The sequence below is a fragment of the Bos javanicus genome, chromosome 19, assembly GCF_032452875.1.
Source record: "Bos javanicus breed banteng chromosome 19, ARS-OSU_banteng_1.0, whole genome shotgun sequence".
Lineage (NCBI taxonomy): Eukaryota > Metazoa > Chordata > Mammalia > Artiodactyla > Bovidae > Bos > Bos javanicus.
In genome coordinates, this window is record NC_083886.1 from 16,445,802 (window position 1) to 16,464,493 (window position 18,692).

Here is an 18,692-nt window from a genome sequence, read left to right on the forward strand (position 1 = left end):
GATAATCAACTATTCGTGTGTGCTTGTGTGTGTCTGTGTGTGTGCACGTGCGCGCACGCTCAGTTGTGTCCTACTCTTTGCAACACCATGGACTCTTTGCTTCTCTGCCCATGGAATTTTCCAGGCAAGAATAGTGGAGTGGGTTGCCATTTCCTTCTCCAGGGGATCTTCCCAACCCGGGGATGGAACCTGCATCTCTTATGTCCCCTGCATTGGTAGGTAGATTCTTTACCACTGTGCCACCTGGGAAGCCCCCAGTCAGCTATGACATGTGGTCCTTTTGAACATACAATAAAATATAGAAGACAGACATTTATTTATAGGCTTACTTATAGAATAGATTTGATTGGTCAGAACAGTATGTGTAATTTTTCAAAAGTGTCATGTTAAACCTTTTGTTATTAAGTTGGGCTTGGCTACCTGTGGATCACCCCCTCTGGACACCACTGGAATTATATACTGGTCTCCTAAAGCTAGAGGTCCATATTTATTATGCGAGGTTGGGGACATAGTTTTGACAGTGTACCTTGTAATTGAGATTACCACTTTAATGAACATGAGGGAGTTGATAGATAATATTCAAATCTGGGAAATGTATACATGTTTACTTATAAAGGTAGAATATATAAATATATAAGGTTGGGAATTCTGGGAAAGTTTTTTTTTTTATCAGATACCTATAGTTTGATGATGTCATCATTGTTCCTCCGCTTTACTGTTTTTGAAACGAGTGTGTTAGTGTATCAGGAATGAAGAGATCATAAGACATTGACATATAAATCAGAATTGTATCTTACTAATTTACTTTGGAAATTAGAAACTGAACTGAACTGAATTTACTTTGAGAAATACAAATACCAGATGGACCGAAACACCTGAGTTCTTTCTACTCAGTTCTTCAGTTCAGTTCAGTCGCTCAGTCATGTCCGACTCTTTGCAACCCCATGCACTGCAGCACAATAGGCTTCTCTGTCCATCACCAACTCCTGAAGCTTACTCAAACTTATGTCCATCAAGCGAGTGATGCCATCCAACTATCTCATTCTATCATCCCCTTCTCCTCTCATTTTCAATCTCTCCCAGCCTTAGGGTCTTTTCCGATGAGTCAATTCTTTGCCTCAGCTGACCAAAGGATTGGAGTTTCAGCTTCAGCATCGGTCCTTCCAATGCATATTCAGGACTGATTTCCTTTAGGATGGACTAGTTGGATCTCCTTGCAGTCTAAGGGACTCTCAAGAGTCTTCTCCAACACCACAGTTCAGAAGCATCAATTCTTCGGTGCTCAGCTTTCCTTTATAGTCCAACTCTCACATCCATACATGACTACTGGAAAAACCATAGCCTTGACTAGATGGACCTTTGTTGGCAAAGTAATGTCTCTGCTTTTTAATATGCTGTCTAGGTTGGTCATAGCTTTTCATCCAAGGAGCAAGTGTCTTTTAATTTCATGGCTGCAGTCACCATCTGCAATGATTTTGGAGCCCCCCAAAATAAAGTCTGTCACTGTTTCCACTGTTTCCCCATCTATTTGCCATGAAGTGAGGGGCCAGATGCCATGATATTAGTTTTCTGAATGTTGAATTTTCAGCCTACCTTTTCACTTTCCTCTTTCACTTTCATCAAGAGAATTTTTAGTTCTTCTTCACTTTTCTGCCATAAGGGTGGTGCCATCTGCATATCTGAGGTTATTGATACTCCTCTTGGCAGCCTTGATTCCAGCTTGTTCTTCATCCAGCCTGGCATTTCACATGATGTACTTTGCGTATAAGTTAAATAAGCAGGATGACAATATACAACCTTGACATTGTCCTTTCCTGATTTGGAACCAGTCTGTTGTTCCATGTCCAGTTCTGACTGTTGCTTCTTGACCTGCATACAGATTTCTCAGGAGGCAGGTCAGGTGGTCTGGTATTCCCATCTCTGGAAGAATTTTCCACAGTTTGTTGTGATCCACACAAAGGCTTTGGTGTAGTCAATAAAGCAGAAGTAGATGTTTTTCTGGAGCTCTCTTGCTTTTTGATGATCCAACAGATGTTGGCAATTTGATCTCTGGTTCCTCTGCCTTTTCTAAATCCAACTTGAACATCTGAAAGTTCATGGTTCACGTATTGCTGAAGCCTGGCTTGGAGAATTTTGAGCATTACTTTACTAGCGTGTGAGATGAGTGCAACTGTGTGGTAGTTTGAACATTCTTTGGCATTGCCTTTCTTTGGGATTGGAATGAAAACTGACCTTTTCCAGTCCTGTGGCCACTGCTGAGTTTTCCAGATTTGCTGGCATATTGAGTGCAGCACTTTCATGGTATCATCTTTTAGGATTTGAAATAGCTCAACTGGAATTCTATCCCCTCCACTAGCTTTGTTCGTAGTGATGCTTCCTAAGGCCCACTTGACTTTGCATTCCAGGATGTCTGGTTCTAGGTGAGTGATCACACCATCATGGTTATCTGGGTCATGAAGATCTTTTTTGTATATTTCTTCTGTGTATTCTTGCCATCTTTTCTTAATATCTTCTGCTTCTGTTAGATCCATACCATTTCTGTCCTTTATTGTGCCCATCTTTGCATGAAATGTTCCCTTGGTATCTCTAATTTTCTTGAAGAGATCTCTAGTCTTTCCCATTCTGTTGTTTTCCTCTATTTCTTTGCATTGATCGCTGAGGAAGGCTTTCTTATCTCTCCTTGCTATTCCTTGGAACTCTGCATTCAAATGGGTGTATCTTTCCTTTTCTCCCTTGCCTTTTGCTTCTCTTTATGTCTCAGCTCTTTGTAAGGCCCCTTCAGACAACCATTTTGCCTTATTGCATTTGTTCTTCTTGGGGATGGTCTTTATCACTGCTTCCTATACAGTGTCACGAACCTCTGTCCGTAGTTCTTCAGGCACCTTGTCTATCAGATGTAATCTCTTGAATGTATTTGTCACTTCCACTGTATAATTTTAAGGGATTTGATTTAGGTCATACCTGAATGGTCTAGTGGTTTTCCCTACTTTCTTCAATTTAAGTCTGAATTTGACAATAAGAAGTTCACCTGAGCCACAGTCAGTTTCCGATCTTATTTTTGCTGACTGTACAGAGCTTCTCCCTCTTTGGCTGCCAAGAATATAATGAATCTGATTTCAGTATTGACCCTCTGATGATGTCCATGTGTAGAGTCTTCTCTTGTGTTGTTGGAAGAGAGTGTTTGCTATGACCAGTGCGTTCTCTTAGTGAAACCCTGTCAGCCTTTGCCCTGTTTCATTTTGTACTCCAAGGGCAAATTTGCCTGTTACTCTAGGTAGCTCTTGACTTGCTACTTTTGCATTCCAGTCCCCTATAATGAAAAGGACATCTTTTTTGGGTGTTAGTTCTGTCATGCGAGTGTATGTTCCTCGGTTCTTTGTCTCGTCACAACAAAGATTTGGAGCAACGGACCTTAAAGCCCTCGGCGCATCACAGCTCTCGGGTCTTGGACAAACCGTGTTACAGCTCTTAGGCAAATCAGTGTTACTAATACACTAAATAAAATACTCTATTTTATTTAGAAGATAGCAGGAGAGAGAGAGAGAGAGAGAGAAAGAGAGAAAAAAGCACACGCACGCAGGAGAGAGAGTCCGAGAGAAAGCGCTTTGGCTCCTCCTTGTGTATGTTTTTTCCTCCACCTGGGCCTGCCCTATGCAAATTGGGCTTAGCCAGGAGTGCTGTTTGTTCTGTTTGTTCTGCCTGAAGTCTTCACTCTGGCCCTCGGACCTTCCTTGTCTTTTAGCCACCACCATTTTGGACTCCTTTTCCCTATTCTACCTACCTAACAGTTCTAGAAGGTCTTGTAGGTCTTCATAGAACCATTCAGCTTCTTCAGCGTTACTGGTTGGGGCATAGACTTGTATTACTGTGATACTGAATGGTTTGCCTGGAAGCGAACAGAGATCATCCTGTTGTTTTTGAGATTGCATTCCAGTACTGCATTTTGGACTCTTTTGTTGACTATGAGGGCTACTCCCTTTCTTCTACGGGATTCTTCCCCATAGTAGTAGATATAATGGTCATCTGAGTTAAATTCACCCATTCCAGTTCATTTTAGTTCACTCATTCCTAAAATGTTGATGTTCCCTCTTGCCATCTCCTGTTTGACCAGTTCCAATTTGCTTTGATTCATGGAGCTAACATTCCAGGTTCCTATGCAATATCGTTCTTACAGCATCGGACTTTACTTCCATCGCCAGTCACATCCACAAGTGAGTATTGTTTTCACTTTGGCTCTGTCTCTTCATTCTTCCTGGAGTTATTTTTCTACTAATCTCCAGTAGCATATTGGACGCCTATCTACCTGGGGAGTTCATCTTTCAGTGTCATACCTTTTTGCCTTTTCATACTGTTCATGTGGTTCTCAAGGCAAGAATACTGAAGTGATTTGCCATTCCCTTCTCCAGTGGACCACGTTTTGTCAGAACTCTCCACCATGACCCATGCATCTTGGTTGGCCCTACATGGCATGGCTCATAGTTTCATTGAGTTAGACAAGGCTGTAGTCCATGTGATCAGTTTGGTTAGTTTTCTGTGATTGTGGTTTTCATTCTGTCTGTCCTCTGATGGAGAAGGGTAAGAGGCTTATGGAGGCTTCTTGGTGGAAGAGACCTACTGAGCGGGAAACTGGAACTTGTTCTTATGGGCAGGGCTGTGCTCAGTAAATCTTTAATCCAGTGTTCTTTTGATGGGCAGGGCTGTGTTCCCTCCCTGTTGCTTACCAATAATAAAACTGACTGGGGAAATCAAACTAAGAAATTAAGGCATTTTCTTGCTAAGCAGAGTCTATATAAAGACTGCTATATTTTCTGCTGTTAGAGTACATATTGGAGAAGGTGATGGCACCCCACTGCAGTACTCTTGCCTGGAAAATCTCATGGACAGAGGAGCCTGGTAGGCTGAAGTCCATGGGGTCGCTACGAGTCAGACACAACTGAACGACTTTGCTTTCACTTTCCACTTTCATGCATTGGAGAAGGAAATGGCAATCCACTCCATTGTTCTTGCCTGGAGAATCCCAGGGACGGGGGAGCCTGGTGGGCTGCCGTCTATGGGGTCGCACAGAGTTGGACACGACTGAAGCGATTTAGCAGCAGCAGAATACATATATCACCTGGCCCCCATTAGGGCTATCTAATTAGGGTCCCCATTCTCTTTTGGAGCTACAGAAACACTGTATACTCTCACTTTCCAGTGGTTTATCATTATTCCCCTTAGGCATCAAACCCCTAAATCATATTCCCTCAGTAAACTTTTCCAAGATACAGATTTTTTTCCCTTTATTTATATTTTAGGATGGTTATACTACAGCACTTAATTTCTGTAGTCAGTTATTTTAGTATTACTTTCTGAGTTAAGCTATAGGCTGTGTTGTGTTGTGCTTCTCAAATTTCATATCCCTGGGGATATTTGGCAGACTAAATGAGACATATCTTTCTGAAGTGTCAATTTACTTTACAATTTTGAGGAAAAGCATTATTTTCACATTAAAACAAATGTGCAACACAATGCTGTAAATCAACTATACTCCAGTAAAAATGAAAAAACAAATGTATATATTGTGGCATGACATGGAAAAATTTCACAGTAAAACAGACTTAAAAATTTCATGTTGTTAGAGCGAGCATATTTGACCTCTTTCCTTAGATTACATTTCCTTCTTTTCCATTAAGGTGTCCTTTGGTGGAAAAGTCTGAGTAGTGTTGGTATAGTAGGCTTGGCAGTTAAAGACACCTCTGATTTCTAGTCCTGACTCCACTACTACCTGTTAGACTTTGTTTTAAGACCATAATTCTTAAAGTCTTCCCTGTTAAATGAAGGGTTTGGACCTGATAATCTCTGAAGTTCATGTAGGCTCTAAAATATCCACTGGCCTTGGTTATCATTAGTGTCCCTGAGAAAGTGGTATTTTTTGTCTTGCCCTGTGTTTTGGAGCCTGAAGCACTTTATCTGCTTAGTCTAGTGATCAGCTACTAGGGCCAGTGGTTTCTTTCAGTAGACCAAATAGTTTACTGTTCTAATTCATTTCTCTTTCAGGCTGTTGTGGATTCTGTTTTGGCAATTAGGAGACCGAATTATCCTATCGATCTCTTCATGGTAGAAATCATGGAGATGAAGCATAAATCGGAAACAGATACAAAGTAAGTGACATAAACTTTGACAGTGCATAGAATCTAGAATACTTGATTATCTGCAGATATTCTGTCATTAATTTCATTAGTTACTTTTATTCAACATCTTTCTATTTGTTTAGCATATATTAATTGGATACTTATCAGCAACCATTCACTTGTTTTAGGTGCTAGGAATGAAGAGTAAACAAAACAGTTTCTTTAAGAATCTTACATTTCCAATTGAAAGAGATAGCACATTATGCTAATAAGTGCTGTAAAGGGGCTAGAGCAGTTGTGTGTGTGAGCATGTGTGTGATTTTAGGATAGTCAAGGAAGAACATTGTGATGAGAAAGTAAACTAAATAGCTAAAGCGGTCTTTGAAGAAATTAGAGTGATAGCCGTGTGAACATCTAGAAGAAGAGTGTTCTAAGCAGAGGGAATAACAGTAGAAAATGTCCCAATGTAGGTGTGTTTTGAGGTGTTCTAGCGTGCCTGGGTCATAGGAAGAGAAAAAAAGGAGAAGATGGGGTCAGAGAGGTAAGATGGTCAACATTGTCTGAGTATGTATGTAGTATGTACTCAGAGTGAATAGCACCTTGTTGATTTTGGACTTGACTCATTTTAAACATTCTATTATGGAATAGTCTAAACACATACAAAAGTAGAATAGAATAGTGAATGAACTCCCACATATCTGTCACTCATCTTTATCAATTTTTAATATATGGTTCGTCTTATTTTTACCTTATATGCCCCCTTCCCTTTCTTTCTGTACTTCTCTTTCCTTTCTTTTGCCCCAAATTTGGATTATTTTGAAGCCAATTCAGATGTTGTATTTTATCTGTAAGTACTTTATTTTCAATATACGTGTGGGTGTTTTTACATATTTATAGAAGTTTTGTTTGGTTTGTCCTTCTTCTCATTTTGTATGGTTTCCTGTTCCCCGCAGATCTTTTCAAACTTACTTTTCACTTCTTTAAACATATAGCTCACGTTTAGTATTACAATATTTAAAGTTTTGTCTTTTCTGTTTCTGTTGTTTACTGTATTTTGTTGGTCCTCACTCATTGTGCGTTGTTTCCAGTGTGTGCCATTGATTGTGTTGAAAAAAGTATTTGTAGAAATAATTTGAGACCTAGGCTGAAGCGCCTTTGTACAAAGAGGATTTGAGTTTGCTGCTGCAAGAAGCCCAGAGACTACTTTAAACTAAAGCCACAGCTTGAGGTTTTTATTGAATATCCAGTTGTTGCAAATTCTAACTACAAGTTCACATGAGGGCTGCTGGTTTATACCCTGAGTATGTAGCCTTTGAAGTTCACTTAATGTGAAAAGAGTCTTCTACGAAACTCTTTACTTTGGATAATCCTTGAGCTTTTAATTCTTTCTCCCTCTCATTATAAGATCAAAGTTCAGATATGCTTGAATTGTGAGATGACTTTAGGGTGAGTACCTGCAGTTTTCTAGTTACCCTCTGGAGTTTCTATTTTGTTTTCAGTTTTGAAAAGAAAACTTTTGTGGCTCTGTACTGTTTTGTGGCTCTCCAGTGTTTTTAAGGGTTGTTGTTGTTTTTAATCCAGCATTTTTAGTTGTTTTTGGTAGTAAAATTGGTCCAAAGTACAATTGCTGAGGGCAAGAAGTTCTTTGTTTCTGTTTGAGAAGAATCTCCGTGGTTGTTCTGTGGCAAGGACACTGTGGAGCAGGGAGTGCAGTGCAAAGGCAGAGGCAGGAGATCTGTTAGGAATCTGCTGTAATACAGGGGAGAGATGAAAAAAGGTTTGCATCAGGGTACACTTAGAAAAAAGGAGCCCCGGGATTTGTTGATGGTTCCACACAGAATGTGACAGAAGCAGAGGATTCAAGATGTCTCTTGGGTTCTGAATGAGCAGCTGGAAAAGCAGAGATGCCATTTCTTGGGAAGGAGCAGGTGTGAGGCAATAAATCAAGAGCTTAGTTTGGGGACTGTTATGTTTTAGGTGCCTATTAGATGTCCATGTGGAGATGCTGAGTAGGGATTTGGAGGGAGGTGTCAGGCATTCAGGATAGAGGTCTGGACTGGAAATATTTATTTGGGAGTCATTGGTGTATGGATGACTGAAAGCTCTGAGAGTTAATTAGATCATCTGGAAAGTGATAAAGATAGAGAAAAGAGGAAGTTTAAAGATTGAGCCCTGAAAACTGCAGTGTTTAGAAACTGAGAAGATGAGGAGGACTGAACAAAGGAGACTGAAAAAGGGTGGTCAGTGAGAAAGGAGGAGAGCCAGGAAAGAGCAGTATTGCAGGAGCTAAGAGAATAAAGTGTTTCAAGAAGGAGCAAATAACCTGCTGTTGACAGTTTGAGCAAGTTACGAACTAATTGGCCATTAGATTTGGAGAATGTTTAAGGGGTGAGTGTGAGAGTCAGATTGAAGGCGGGCTCAAGAGAGAATGGTGTGGAAAGAAGTGAGGATGCAAATACTGACAACTCAGAGGAGTTAGCTCTAACGGGGAGCAGAGAAGTGGCACAGTAGCTGGAACGGAACGTGGGAATGGGGTCGAAGGGGAATCATTGTTTGTTTTAAAGATGAGAATTACCCTGATGAGGATGCTTGTGGAGGCAGAACAGTTGATGGGAGGGAAGAGGGGACAGTTGCAGAAGCTGAGAGGGGAAATGGAATTCAGTCCACAGGTTGGGGGGTCGACCTTAGAGAGGAGGGAGCATGGGCAGTTCATTTCTGTTCATAGGAGCTTGAGGTTCAAGTGCTGGTAGAGGTCGTGATGGGACAGAGTGTTTATTTTCTCAAGCAAAGTCACTTGCTGAGAGTGAGAAGCAGTGGAAGAGTGAAGGAGACTTGAAGAATGAAGAATACTGAACATGTAGTTTCTTTCCTTCTTCCTAAATAAAATGTCTTCACATTCAGTTAGGAGTTGGAGTAATCCAGTTAGAAGAAAATTTTGTAAACTTCCCTATAATTATGTTCAACTATTTAAAAAAATCACGTCTTTACATTAATGAATAACAAATATTGGTTATAAGAGATTCATAAGTAGAAATGCATTTCCTAGTTGGGTGTAAATGAATTTTTGAAAGTTATAGAAATATTTCCTCTTGAAAGGTCATTTGGAAAACAGGAAAAAAGCCCCCCGCTCCCTCCCCCCGCCAATTATCTCTGTTCCTACCACCCAAGCATAACCCTACTCTTAGTTTTCTTCTGTTTTTCCTTTTCAATGCCAAGAAGCTTATTAAGAATAGTGATAATCATACTTTATAGGTAATTTGTCATTCTCTGCTTATAAATATAGCTACCCCTGTAAATATTTTTTCCCTGTTATTACATGGTTTTCATGACTAGCCAATAGTCAAGTCCTTGTGTGCTGAACAATGTCCTATTGTTGGACATTTAGGTTAACAGTTTTTAGTTATTCCATATAATTAGTTTGAACAAATGTTCTTTAGAAACTCATTGTGTGTCTCCCTTTCATTACTTGATCAGCTGTGTCACATGTTTGAGGCACATAATTTAAAGAATAATTCTGGATTGACTTTTCATTGTCACTTCACAGTCACACTGTGTTAAAATAGGTTCTTTTTTCTAATTTTATGAATTATGTGTTGGGTTTAAAGCTGGTGTAAGGCAATAGTGTGTAACAATTGCTATGGCAGTTCTGTTACCACTTTAAAAGTATAATTTAATTTTATACTAAATTTACAGTGTATATTCAAAATAAGAAACAGTGCATATTTTTACTAGGTTGATCAAAGGGTTAGTTCTGGATCATGGCGCCCGCCATCCAGATATGAAGAAACGAGTAGATGATGCATTTATCCTTACCTGTAATGTATCGCTAGAATATGAAAAAACGTAAGTGTCCCAGTTACTCTTTGTATCCTTTGAAATTGTTTTTTTTCTAAAAGTGTTTTTTAGCCCCTATTTTTACCTACCAAATGTTTAATATAAACCCTTTCTTCTTTCCTGTTTTTCCCTGCCTTACCTTTACTAGCTTGTCTTTATTAATCTTCTAGTGAGGTGAGCTCTGGTTTCTTTTATAAGACTGCAGAAGAGAAAGAGAAATTGGTAAAAGCAGAAAGAAAATTTATTGAAGACAGAGTACAAAAAATAATAGACTTGAAAGACAAAGTCTGTGCTCAGTCTAATAAAGGATTTGTTGTCATTAATCAAAAGGTAAGAAAAAAGTTTAGATTTTTCACTGTTTGTAAATGTTCCTCAGTGTTTTGCCAAGTGTGGTTTGTGGGCCCCATGTTAGGGCATATCTGTGAGGTCAAAACTGTTTTCATAATAGTAATAATAATGCCTTTTACATTGTGTTGATGTGTGCAAGGATGATGCAAAGCAGCGATAGGTAAAACCACTGGCACCTGAGAACAAATCATAGCTGTAGCACCAAACTGTACTAGTCATCGTATTCTCTATTGCCACATCACCCGACATACAAAAAGGGCAGTTTCATTTAAGAATGTTTTGATGAAATGGGAAAACTTAATAATTTTATCAAATTTTGATCCTTGAAATTGCACCTTTTATTTTTTAATTGAAGTATAGTTGGTTTACAACACTGTATTAATTTCAGGTGTACAGCATAATGGGCTTCCCTGATAGCTCAGATGGTAAAGAACCTGCCTGATTCTTGCAGATTATACTCCATTATAGTTTATTATAAGATAATAGGTACATCCCTGTGCTATACAGTATATCCTTGTTGATATATATAAAAGATAAAAAATATAAAAGAAGGCTTATCTATTTTTTAAAAACTTAAAGAATTATTTTTATTTTTGGCTGTGCTGGGTCTTCGTTGGGCTTTTCTTTTTTCAGTTGCAGTGCACACGTTTCTCACTGGTGGCTTCTCTTGTTGTGGCGCAGGGGCTCTAGAGCACAGGCTCAGTAGTTGTGGCACACAGGCTTAGATGTTCTGGCATATGGGAGTTAGCCCATGGCCTGCGGGATCTTCCTGGATCAGAGGTCGAACTCCTGTCTCCTGCACTGGCAGGCAGATTCTTTACTGCTGAACCACTGGGGAAACCCTATCTGTTTTATGTACAGCAGCTTGTATGTGCCCATCCCATACCCTGATGTGTTCCCCCCCTGCTTTCTCTTTCCCCTTTGGGAACTACAGGTTTGTTTTCTACATCTGTGAATCTGTTTCTGTTTTGCACATACATTCATTTGTATTACTTTTTAGCTTCCACATATAAGTGGTATCATATAGTGTTTGTCTTTCTCTAACTTATTTCACTGAATGTAAAATTCTTTTGATCCATCCATGTTGCTACAGATGGCAGTATTTCATTCTTTTTTATGGCTGAGTAATATTTCATTGTATATATATATAGCAGTTTTCTCCATTCATCTGTTGATGGGCATTAGGGTTGCCACCATGTCTTGGCTGTTGTAAATAGTGCTGCTGTGAACATTGAGGTGCATGTTTTTTTTTGAATTACTGTTTTCTGGAAATATACCCAAAGTGGATGTATCCTTTTATAATTCTATGTCACAAAATTTGAGGTATGGACAAAATACTTCTGCTATGTATCAAAATAAGGGTCTTAAAGCTCTTGTGTAATTGAGTTGCAAGCTAACATAGCCACTTTTTTCATGGAATGCCATTTTTACTTGAAAGAATGACTGACAGGATGGTTATTTAGACATGGGTATTTGGTAGGTTTTTCTCAAAAATGACTGAAACAGTCTTGCCACTTCAAGGAAACAATAGACAGTATGTATTGGCAATAATAACATTTGAGCTTTCAAACAAAAGTTAGAATTTTGGAAAATTTGTATCTGTCACTTTGAGCTTGACAGTTTTCCAATACTTGAAAGACTTTTCTGATAATGTTAGTGATGACATTAGCAAATGTGATATTTTTGATGTTGTATAACCATGAAAATTCTTAAAGAGATGGGAACACCAGACCACCTTACCTGTCTCCTGAGAAACCTGTATGTGATTCAAGAAGCGACAGTTAGAACCTTACATGGAACAACAGACTGGTTCAAATTTGGTGAGTACGACATAGCTGTGTAATATCACCCTGTTTATTTAACTTATATGCAGAGTACATCATGCAAAATACCAGGCTGGATGAATCACCAGCTGGAATCAAGATTTCCAGGAAAAATATCAACAACCTCAGATATGCAGATGATATCTCTCTAATGGCAGAAAGTGAAGAGGGCATAAAGACCCTCTTGACGAGGGTGAAAGAGGAGAGTGAAAAAGCTGGCTTAAAACTCAACATTCAGAAAACTAAGATCATGACATCCAGTTCCATCACTTCATGGGAAATAGATGGGGAAACAATGGAAGCAGTGACAGATTTTATTTTCTTGGACTCCAAAAGTCACTGTGGATGGTGACTGCAGCCATGAAATTAAAAGATGCTTACTCCTTGAAAGGAAAGCTCTGACCAACCTAGAAAGCATCTTGAAAAGTAGAGACATCACTTTGCTAACAAAGGTCCATGTAGTCAAAGCTATGGCTTTTCCAATAGTCATGTATGGGTGTGAGAGTTGGACCATGAAGAAGGCTGAGCCCTGAAAATTGGTGCCTTTGAACTGTGGTGCTAGAGAAGACTCTTGAGAGGCTTCTAGTGACTGACCTGAACTGAATGATTTTATTTTAAAGGGATTAATAAATATTGCAGAAATGTCAATTTTAACTTTAGTGAGTTAAGTTCAGTCTCTCAGTCATGTAGGACTGTTTGCAACCCCATGGACTGCAGGCTTCTCTGTCCATCACCAACTCCTGAAGCTTACACAAACTCATGTCCGTCGAGTAACTGATGCCATCCAACCATCTCATCCTGTCGTCCCCTTCCCCTCCCACCTTCAATCTTTCCCAGCATTAGGGTCTTTTCCAATGAGTCAGTTCTTCCCATCAGGTGGCCAAAATATTGGAGCTTCAGCTTTAGCATCAGTACTTCCAATGAATATTCAGAACTGATCTCCTTTAGGATTGACTGCTTGGATCTCTTTGCAGTCCAAGGGACTCTAAAGAGAGTTCTCCAATGCCACAGTTCAAAAGCATCAATTCTTCGGTGCTCAGCTTTCTTTATAGTCCAACTCTCACATCCATACATGACTACTGGAAAAACCATAGCCTTGACTAGATGGACCTTTGTTGGCAAAGTAATCTCTGCTTTTTGATATGCTGTCTAGGTTGGTCATAACTTGTCTTCCAAGGAGCAGTGTCTTTTAATTTCATGGCTGCAGTCACCATCCACAGTGATTTTGGAGCCCCAAAAAATAAAGTCTGTCACTGTTACCATTGTTTCCCCATCTGTTTGCCATGACGTGATGGGACCGGATGTCATGATCTTAGTTTTATGAATGTTGAATTTTAAGCCAACTTTTTCACTGTCCTTTCACTTTCATCAAGAGGCTCTTTAGTTCTTCTTCACTCTGTGCCATAAGAGTGGTGTCATCTGCATATCTGAGGTTATTGATATTCCTCCGGGCAGTCTTGATTCCAGCTCGTGCTTCATCCAGCCTGGCATTTCGCATGATGTACTCTGCATATAAGTTAAATAAGCAGGATGACAGTATACAACCTTGACGTACTCCTTTCCTGATTTGGAATCAGTCTGTTGTTCCATGTCCAGTTCTGACTGTTGCTTCTTGACCTGCATACAGATTTCTCAGGAGGCAGGTCAGGTGGTCTGGTATTCCCATCTCTTGAAGAATTTTCCACAGTTTGTTGTGATCCACACAAAGGCTTTGGTGTAGTCAATAAAACAGAAGTAGATGTTTTTCTGGAGCTCTCTTGCTTTTTTGATGATCCAGCGGATGTTGGCAATTTGATCTCTGGTTCCTCTGCCTTTTCTAAAACCAGCTTGAACATCTGGAAGTTCATGGTTCATGTATTGCTGAAGCTTGGCTTGGAGAGTTTTGAGCATTACTTTGCTAGCGTGTGAGATGAGTGCAACTGTGTGGGAGTTTGAACATTCTTTGGCATTGCCTTTCTTTGGGATTGGAATGAAAACTGACCTTTTCTCATCCTGTGGCCACTGCTGAGTTTTCCAGATTTGCTGGCGTATTGAGTGTAGCACTTTCACAGAATCATCTTTCAGGATTTGAAATAGCTCAACTGGAATTCCATCCCCTCCACTAGCTTTGTTCGTAGTGATGCTTCCTAAGGCCCACTTGACTTTGCATTCCAGGATGTCTGGTTCTAGGTGAGTGATCACACCATCGTGGTTATCTGGGTCATGAGATCTTTTTTGTATATTTCTTCTGTGTGTTCTTGCCACCTCTTCTTAATATCTTCTGCTTCAGTTAGATACATATCATTTCTGTCCTTTATTGTGCCCATCTTTGCATGAAATGTTCCCTTGGTAGCTCTAATTTTCTTGAAGAGATCTCTTCCCCATTCTGTTGTTTTCCTCTATTTCTTTGCATTGATCGCTGAGGAAGGCTTTCTTATCTCTCCTTGCTGTTCCTTGGAACTCTGCATTCAAATGGGTATATCTTTCCTTTTCTCCTTTGCTTTTCGCTACTCTTCTTTTTTCAGCTATTTGTAAGACCTCCTTAGACAACCATTTTGCCTTTTTGCATTTGTTTTTCTGGGGGATGATCTTTTTTTTTTTTTCTTGGGGGATGATCTTGATCACTGCCTCCTGTACAATATCATGAACCTCTGTCCATAGTTCTTCAGGCACTCTGTCTATCAGATCTAATTCCTTGAATTTGTCTGTCACTTCCACTGTATAATCATAAGGGATTTGATTTAGGCCATACCTGAATGGTCCTAGTGGTTTTCCCTACTTTCTTCAATTAAAGTCTGAATGTGGCAATAAGGAGTTCATGATCTGAGCCACAAGCTCCCGGTCTTGTTTTGCTGACTGTACAGAACTTCTCCATCTTTGGCTGCAAAGAATAAAATCAGTCTGATTTCGGTAGTGACCCTCTGGTGATGTTCATGTGTAGAGTCTTCTCTTATGTTGTTGGAAGAGGGTGTTTGCTATGACCAGTGAGTTCTCTTGGCAAAACCCTGTCCGCCTTTGCCCTGCTTCAGTTTGTACTCCAAGGCCAAATTTGCCTGTTAGTCCAGGTGTTTCTTGACTTCCTACTTTTGCATTCCAGTCCCCTATAATGAAAAGGACATCTTTTTTTGGTGTTAGTTCTAGAAGGTCTAGAATGTCTAGAACTAACAGAACTAGAACTAACAGAACTAGAACTAACAGAACCATTCAACTTCAGCTTCTTCAGCATTACTGGTCAGGGCATAGACTTGGATTACTGTGATATTGAATGGTTTGCCTTGGAAACGAACAGAGATCATCCTGTTGTTTTTGAGATTGCATCCAAGTACTGCATTTTGGACTCTTTTGTTAACTATTAGGGCTACTCCATTTCTTCTATGGGAGTCTTGCCCACGGTAGTAGATATCATGGTCATCTGAGTTACATTCACTCATTTCAGTCCATTTTAATTCATTGATTCCTAAAATGTCAATGTTCACTCTTGCCATCTCCTGTTTGACTACTTCTAATTTACCTTGGTTCATGGACCTAACATTCCAGGTTCCTATGCAACACTGCTCTTTACAGCATCAGACTTTATTTCCATCACCAGTCACATCCTCAGCTGGGTGTTGTTTTTGCTTTGGCTTCGTCATTTCATTCTTTCTCGAGTTATTTCTCCACTGATCTCCAGTAGCCTATTGGATACCTACCGATCTGGGGAGTTCATCTTTCAGTGTCTTATCTTTTTGCCTTTTCATACTGTTCATGTGGTTCTCAAGGCAAGAATACTGAAGTGGTTTGCCATTCCCTTCTCCAGTGGACCACTTTTTGTCAGAACTCTCCACTATGACCCATCCATCTTGGTTGGCCCTACATGGCATGGCTCATAGTTTCATTGAGTTAGACAAGGCTGTGGTCCATGTGATCAGTTTGGTTAATTTTCTGTGATTGTGGTTTTCATTCTTTCTGCTCTCTGATGGAGAAGGATGGAAGCTTCCTGATGGGAGAGACTGAAGGGGAAACTGGTCTTATTGTGATGTGCTGTGCTCAGTAAATCTTTAATCCAATTTCTATTGATGGGCGGGGCTGTGTTACCTCCCTGAGGCCAAACTATGGTGGAGGTAATAAAGATAATGATAATGACGGCAAATCTCCTTCAAAAGATCTGGTGGAGGCTCTGCTGCACTCCCCGCCCCCGCCCCTGCAGTAGACCACCGCCAGCCCATCCCTCTGCTGGTGACTCCTGGACACTCAGGGCAAGTCTGAGTCAGTCTCTTGTGGGGTCACTGCTCCTTTCTCCTGGGTCCTGGTGCACACAAGGTTTTGTTTGTGCCCTCCTAGAGTCTTTATCCCAGTCTTGTGTAAGTTCTGGCAACTCTATGGTGGGGTTAATGGCGATCTCTTCCAAGAGGGCTTATGCAATACCCAGGCTGCACCCAGAGCTCCTGCCCCTGCGGCAGGCCACTGCTGACCTGTACCCCTGCAGGAGACACTCAAACACTCAAAGGCAGGCTCAGTCTCTGTGGGGTCTCCTGGGATGCACAGAGGTTTTATTTGAGCCCTCAGAGCATATCTGGTGTGTGTGGGGTTTGATTCTAAACGTGATTTCGCCCCTCCTACCATCTTGCTGGGGCTTCGCCTTTGCCCTTGGATGTGGGGTATCTTCTTTTGGTGGGGTCTTACATTCTGCTGTTGATGGTTGTTCAGCAGCGAGTTGTAATTTTGGAGTTCTCGCAGGAGAAGATGAGTGCACGTCCTTCTACTCCACCATCTTTTTTTTCCTTTTTTTCCATGTTATAATTTTAACTTATGATAAGTATTATAGATACAGATCACATAAACGAAAGCTCTTTGGGTTCTTAATAATTTTAAGATTGTGAAGCAGTGTTGAGACCAAAAAGTTTGAGAACTATTGGCTTAAAACATGCTTATAACTTTTATGCTAATTTGATTATAGGGAATTGATCCATTTTCCTTAGATGCTCTTGCAAAACATGGCATTTTAGCTCTTCGTAGAGCAAAAAGAAGAAACATGGAAAGGTAAGCTTGCTGATAATTATGTATCTTAAGTTTTTTTATAGATTAAATTGAAACTATCCTGTGTGTTCTTTTAGCTTTTATGTCAATGTTGTTGAACAAAAAGTAACATTCAGTTCAGTTCAGTTGCCTCTGACTCTTTTTGATCCCATGGACTGCAACATGCCAGGCCTCCCTGTCCATCACCAACTCCTGGAGTTTACCCAAACTCATGTCCATTGAGTCGGTGATGCCATCCAACCATCAAATAGTAGCATACACATTTCAAATTTTGTTCATAGTTTCAGTAAATAATGGAAGTGTTAAAAATCAAGATTGTTAATACATCTCAACTTTTTTTCATGAGATCCTCAGAAGGTTTTCATCTTCTTAAAACAGATTTGAAAATAATACAATATAATGACAATGCAGTCTTCTGTGTTAGATTATCTTTTTCACTTTTAACAAATTAGTCTGTATACTTTTCATAACCAAAGCTGTGATGTCATATATGTAATTTCAGACTCTCTCTTGCTTGTGGTGGAGTGGCTGTGAATTCTGTTGAAGACCTCAGTGTAGATTGCTTGGGACATGCTGGTCTTGTATATGAGTGCACATTAGTGAGTATTTCTGTGGGCAGTGGTTATAATGTGAACAGCAAACTTTAAAAAAAAAAACTAAACTTTTAAATTCACATTTTATGTTATGAGAATCCACAGGATACATCTTGCAGTTTATCTTTCTAAATGTTTGTTAATAGTTCAAATATAACTTAACTGTTTCAGCACATATTTGGTCAATGCTCTGTGATGTGCTCAGTTGCTTCAGTTGTATTCGACTCTTTGTGACCCTGTGGACCTCAGCCCGCCAGGCTCCAATGTCCATGGGATTTTCCAGGAATACTAGAGTGGGTTGCCATGCCTTCCTCCAGGGGATCGTCCCAACTCAGGGATGGGACCCATGTTTCCTGTGACTCTTGCATCGCAGGCAGATTCTTTACCTGCTAAGCCATCAGGGAAGTCCACATTTAGTTATACTTGATAAGAAAAATTCATATAAAGTTTGGATTCTGATAGTATCAGCTAGGTCTTGATTTCATAATGGCTTTATGTATTAAAGTTATATCTCCTTGTATTACCCTTTAGGGTGAGGAAAAGTACACTTTTATTGAGGACTGCATTAACCCTCGCTCTGTCACCTTGTTGGTTAAGGGACCAAATAAGCATACTCTCACACAAATCAAGGATGCTGTAAGGGATGGACTTCGTGCCATCAAAAATGCCATTGAAGATGGTAAGCTCTTTTTTGTGATAGATACAAAATTCGCATATTTTTAAAATAGTAATAATCTATTATGGGATGCATAGTATTTTAAAAGATATGAATGATTCAGTTCAGTTCAGTCACTCAGTCGTGTCCGACTCTTTGCGACCCCATGAATTGCAGCACGCCAGGCCTCCCTGTCCATCATCAGCTCCCAGAGTTCACTCAGACTCACGTCCATTGAGTCAGTGATGCCATCCAGCCATCTCATCCTCTGTTGTCCCCTTCTCCTCCTGCCCCCAATCCCTCCCAGAATCAGAGTCTTTTCCAATGAGTCAAC

General features: G+C 40.1%; 1 protein-coding gene across 7 annotated transcripts in view; it reads left to right on the top strand.

The window, feature by feature from the left end:
* The window catches only part of CCT6B (chaperonin containing TCP1 subunit 6B), a 35,994-nt gene that overhangs the window by 5,961 nt on the left and 11,341 nt on the right, over nucleotides 1–18,692 (top strand). For 4 of the 7 annotated variants that reach the window (XM_061390383.1, XM_061390377.1, XM_061390379.1 and 1 more), the window contains 6 exons: nucleotides 6,037–6,140; nucleotides 9,843–9,953; nucleotides 10,115–10,274; nucleotides 17,031–17,113; nucleotides 17,613–17,709; nucleotides 18,235–18,382. In XM_061390383.1, coding sequence (XP_061246367.1) covers nucleotides 6,037–6,140; nucleotides 9,843–9,953; nucleotides 10,115–10,274; nucleotides 17,031–17,113; nucleotides 17,613–17,709; nucleotides 18,235–18,382 — 703 coding nt within the window. The remainder of the gene's footprint in view (nucleotides 1–6,036; nucleotides 6,141–9,842; nucleotides 9,954–10,114; nucleotides 10,275–17,030; nucleotides 17,114–17,612; nucleotides 17,710–18,234; nucleotides 18,383–18,692) is intronic. The other 3 variants (XM_061390382.1, XM_061390384.1, XM_061390380.1) reach the window with 2 other exon arrangements.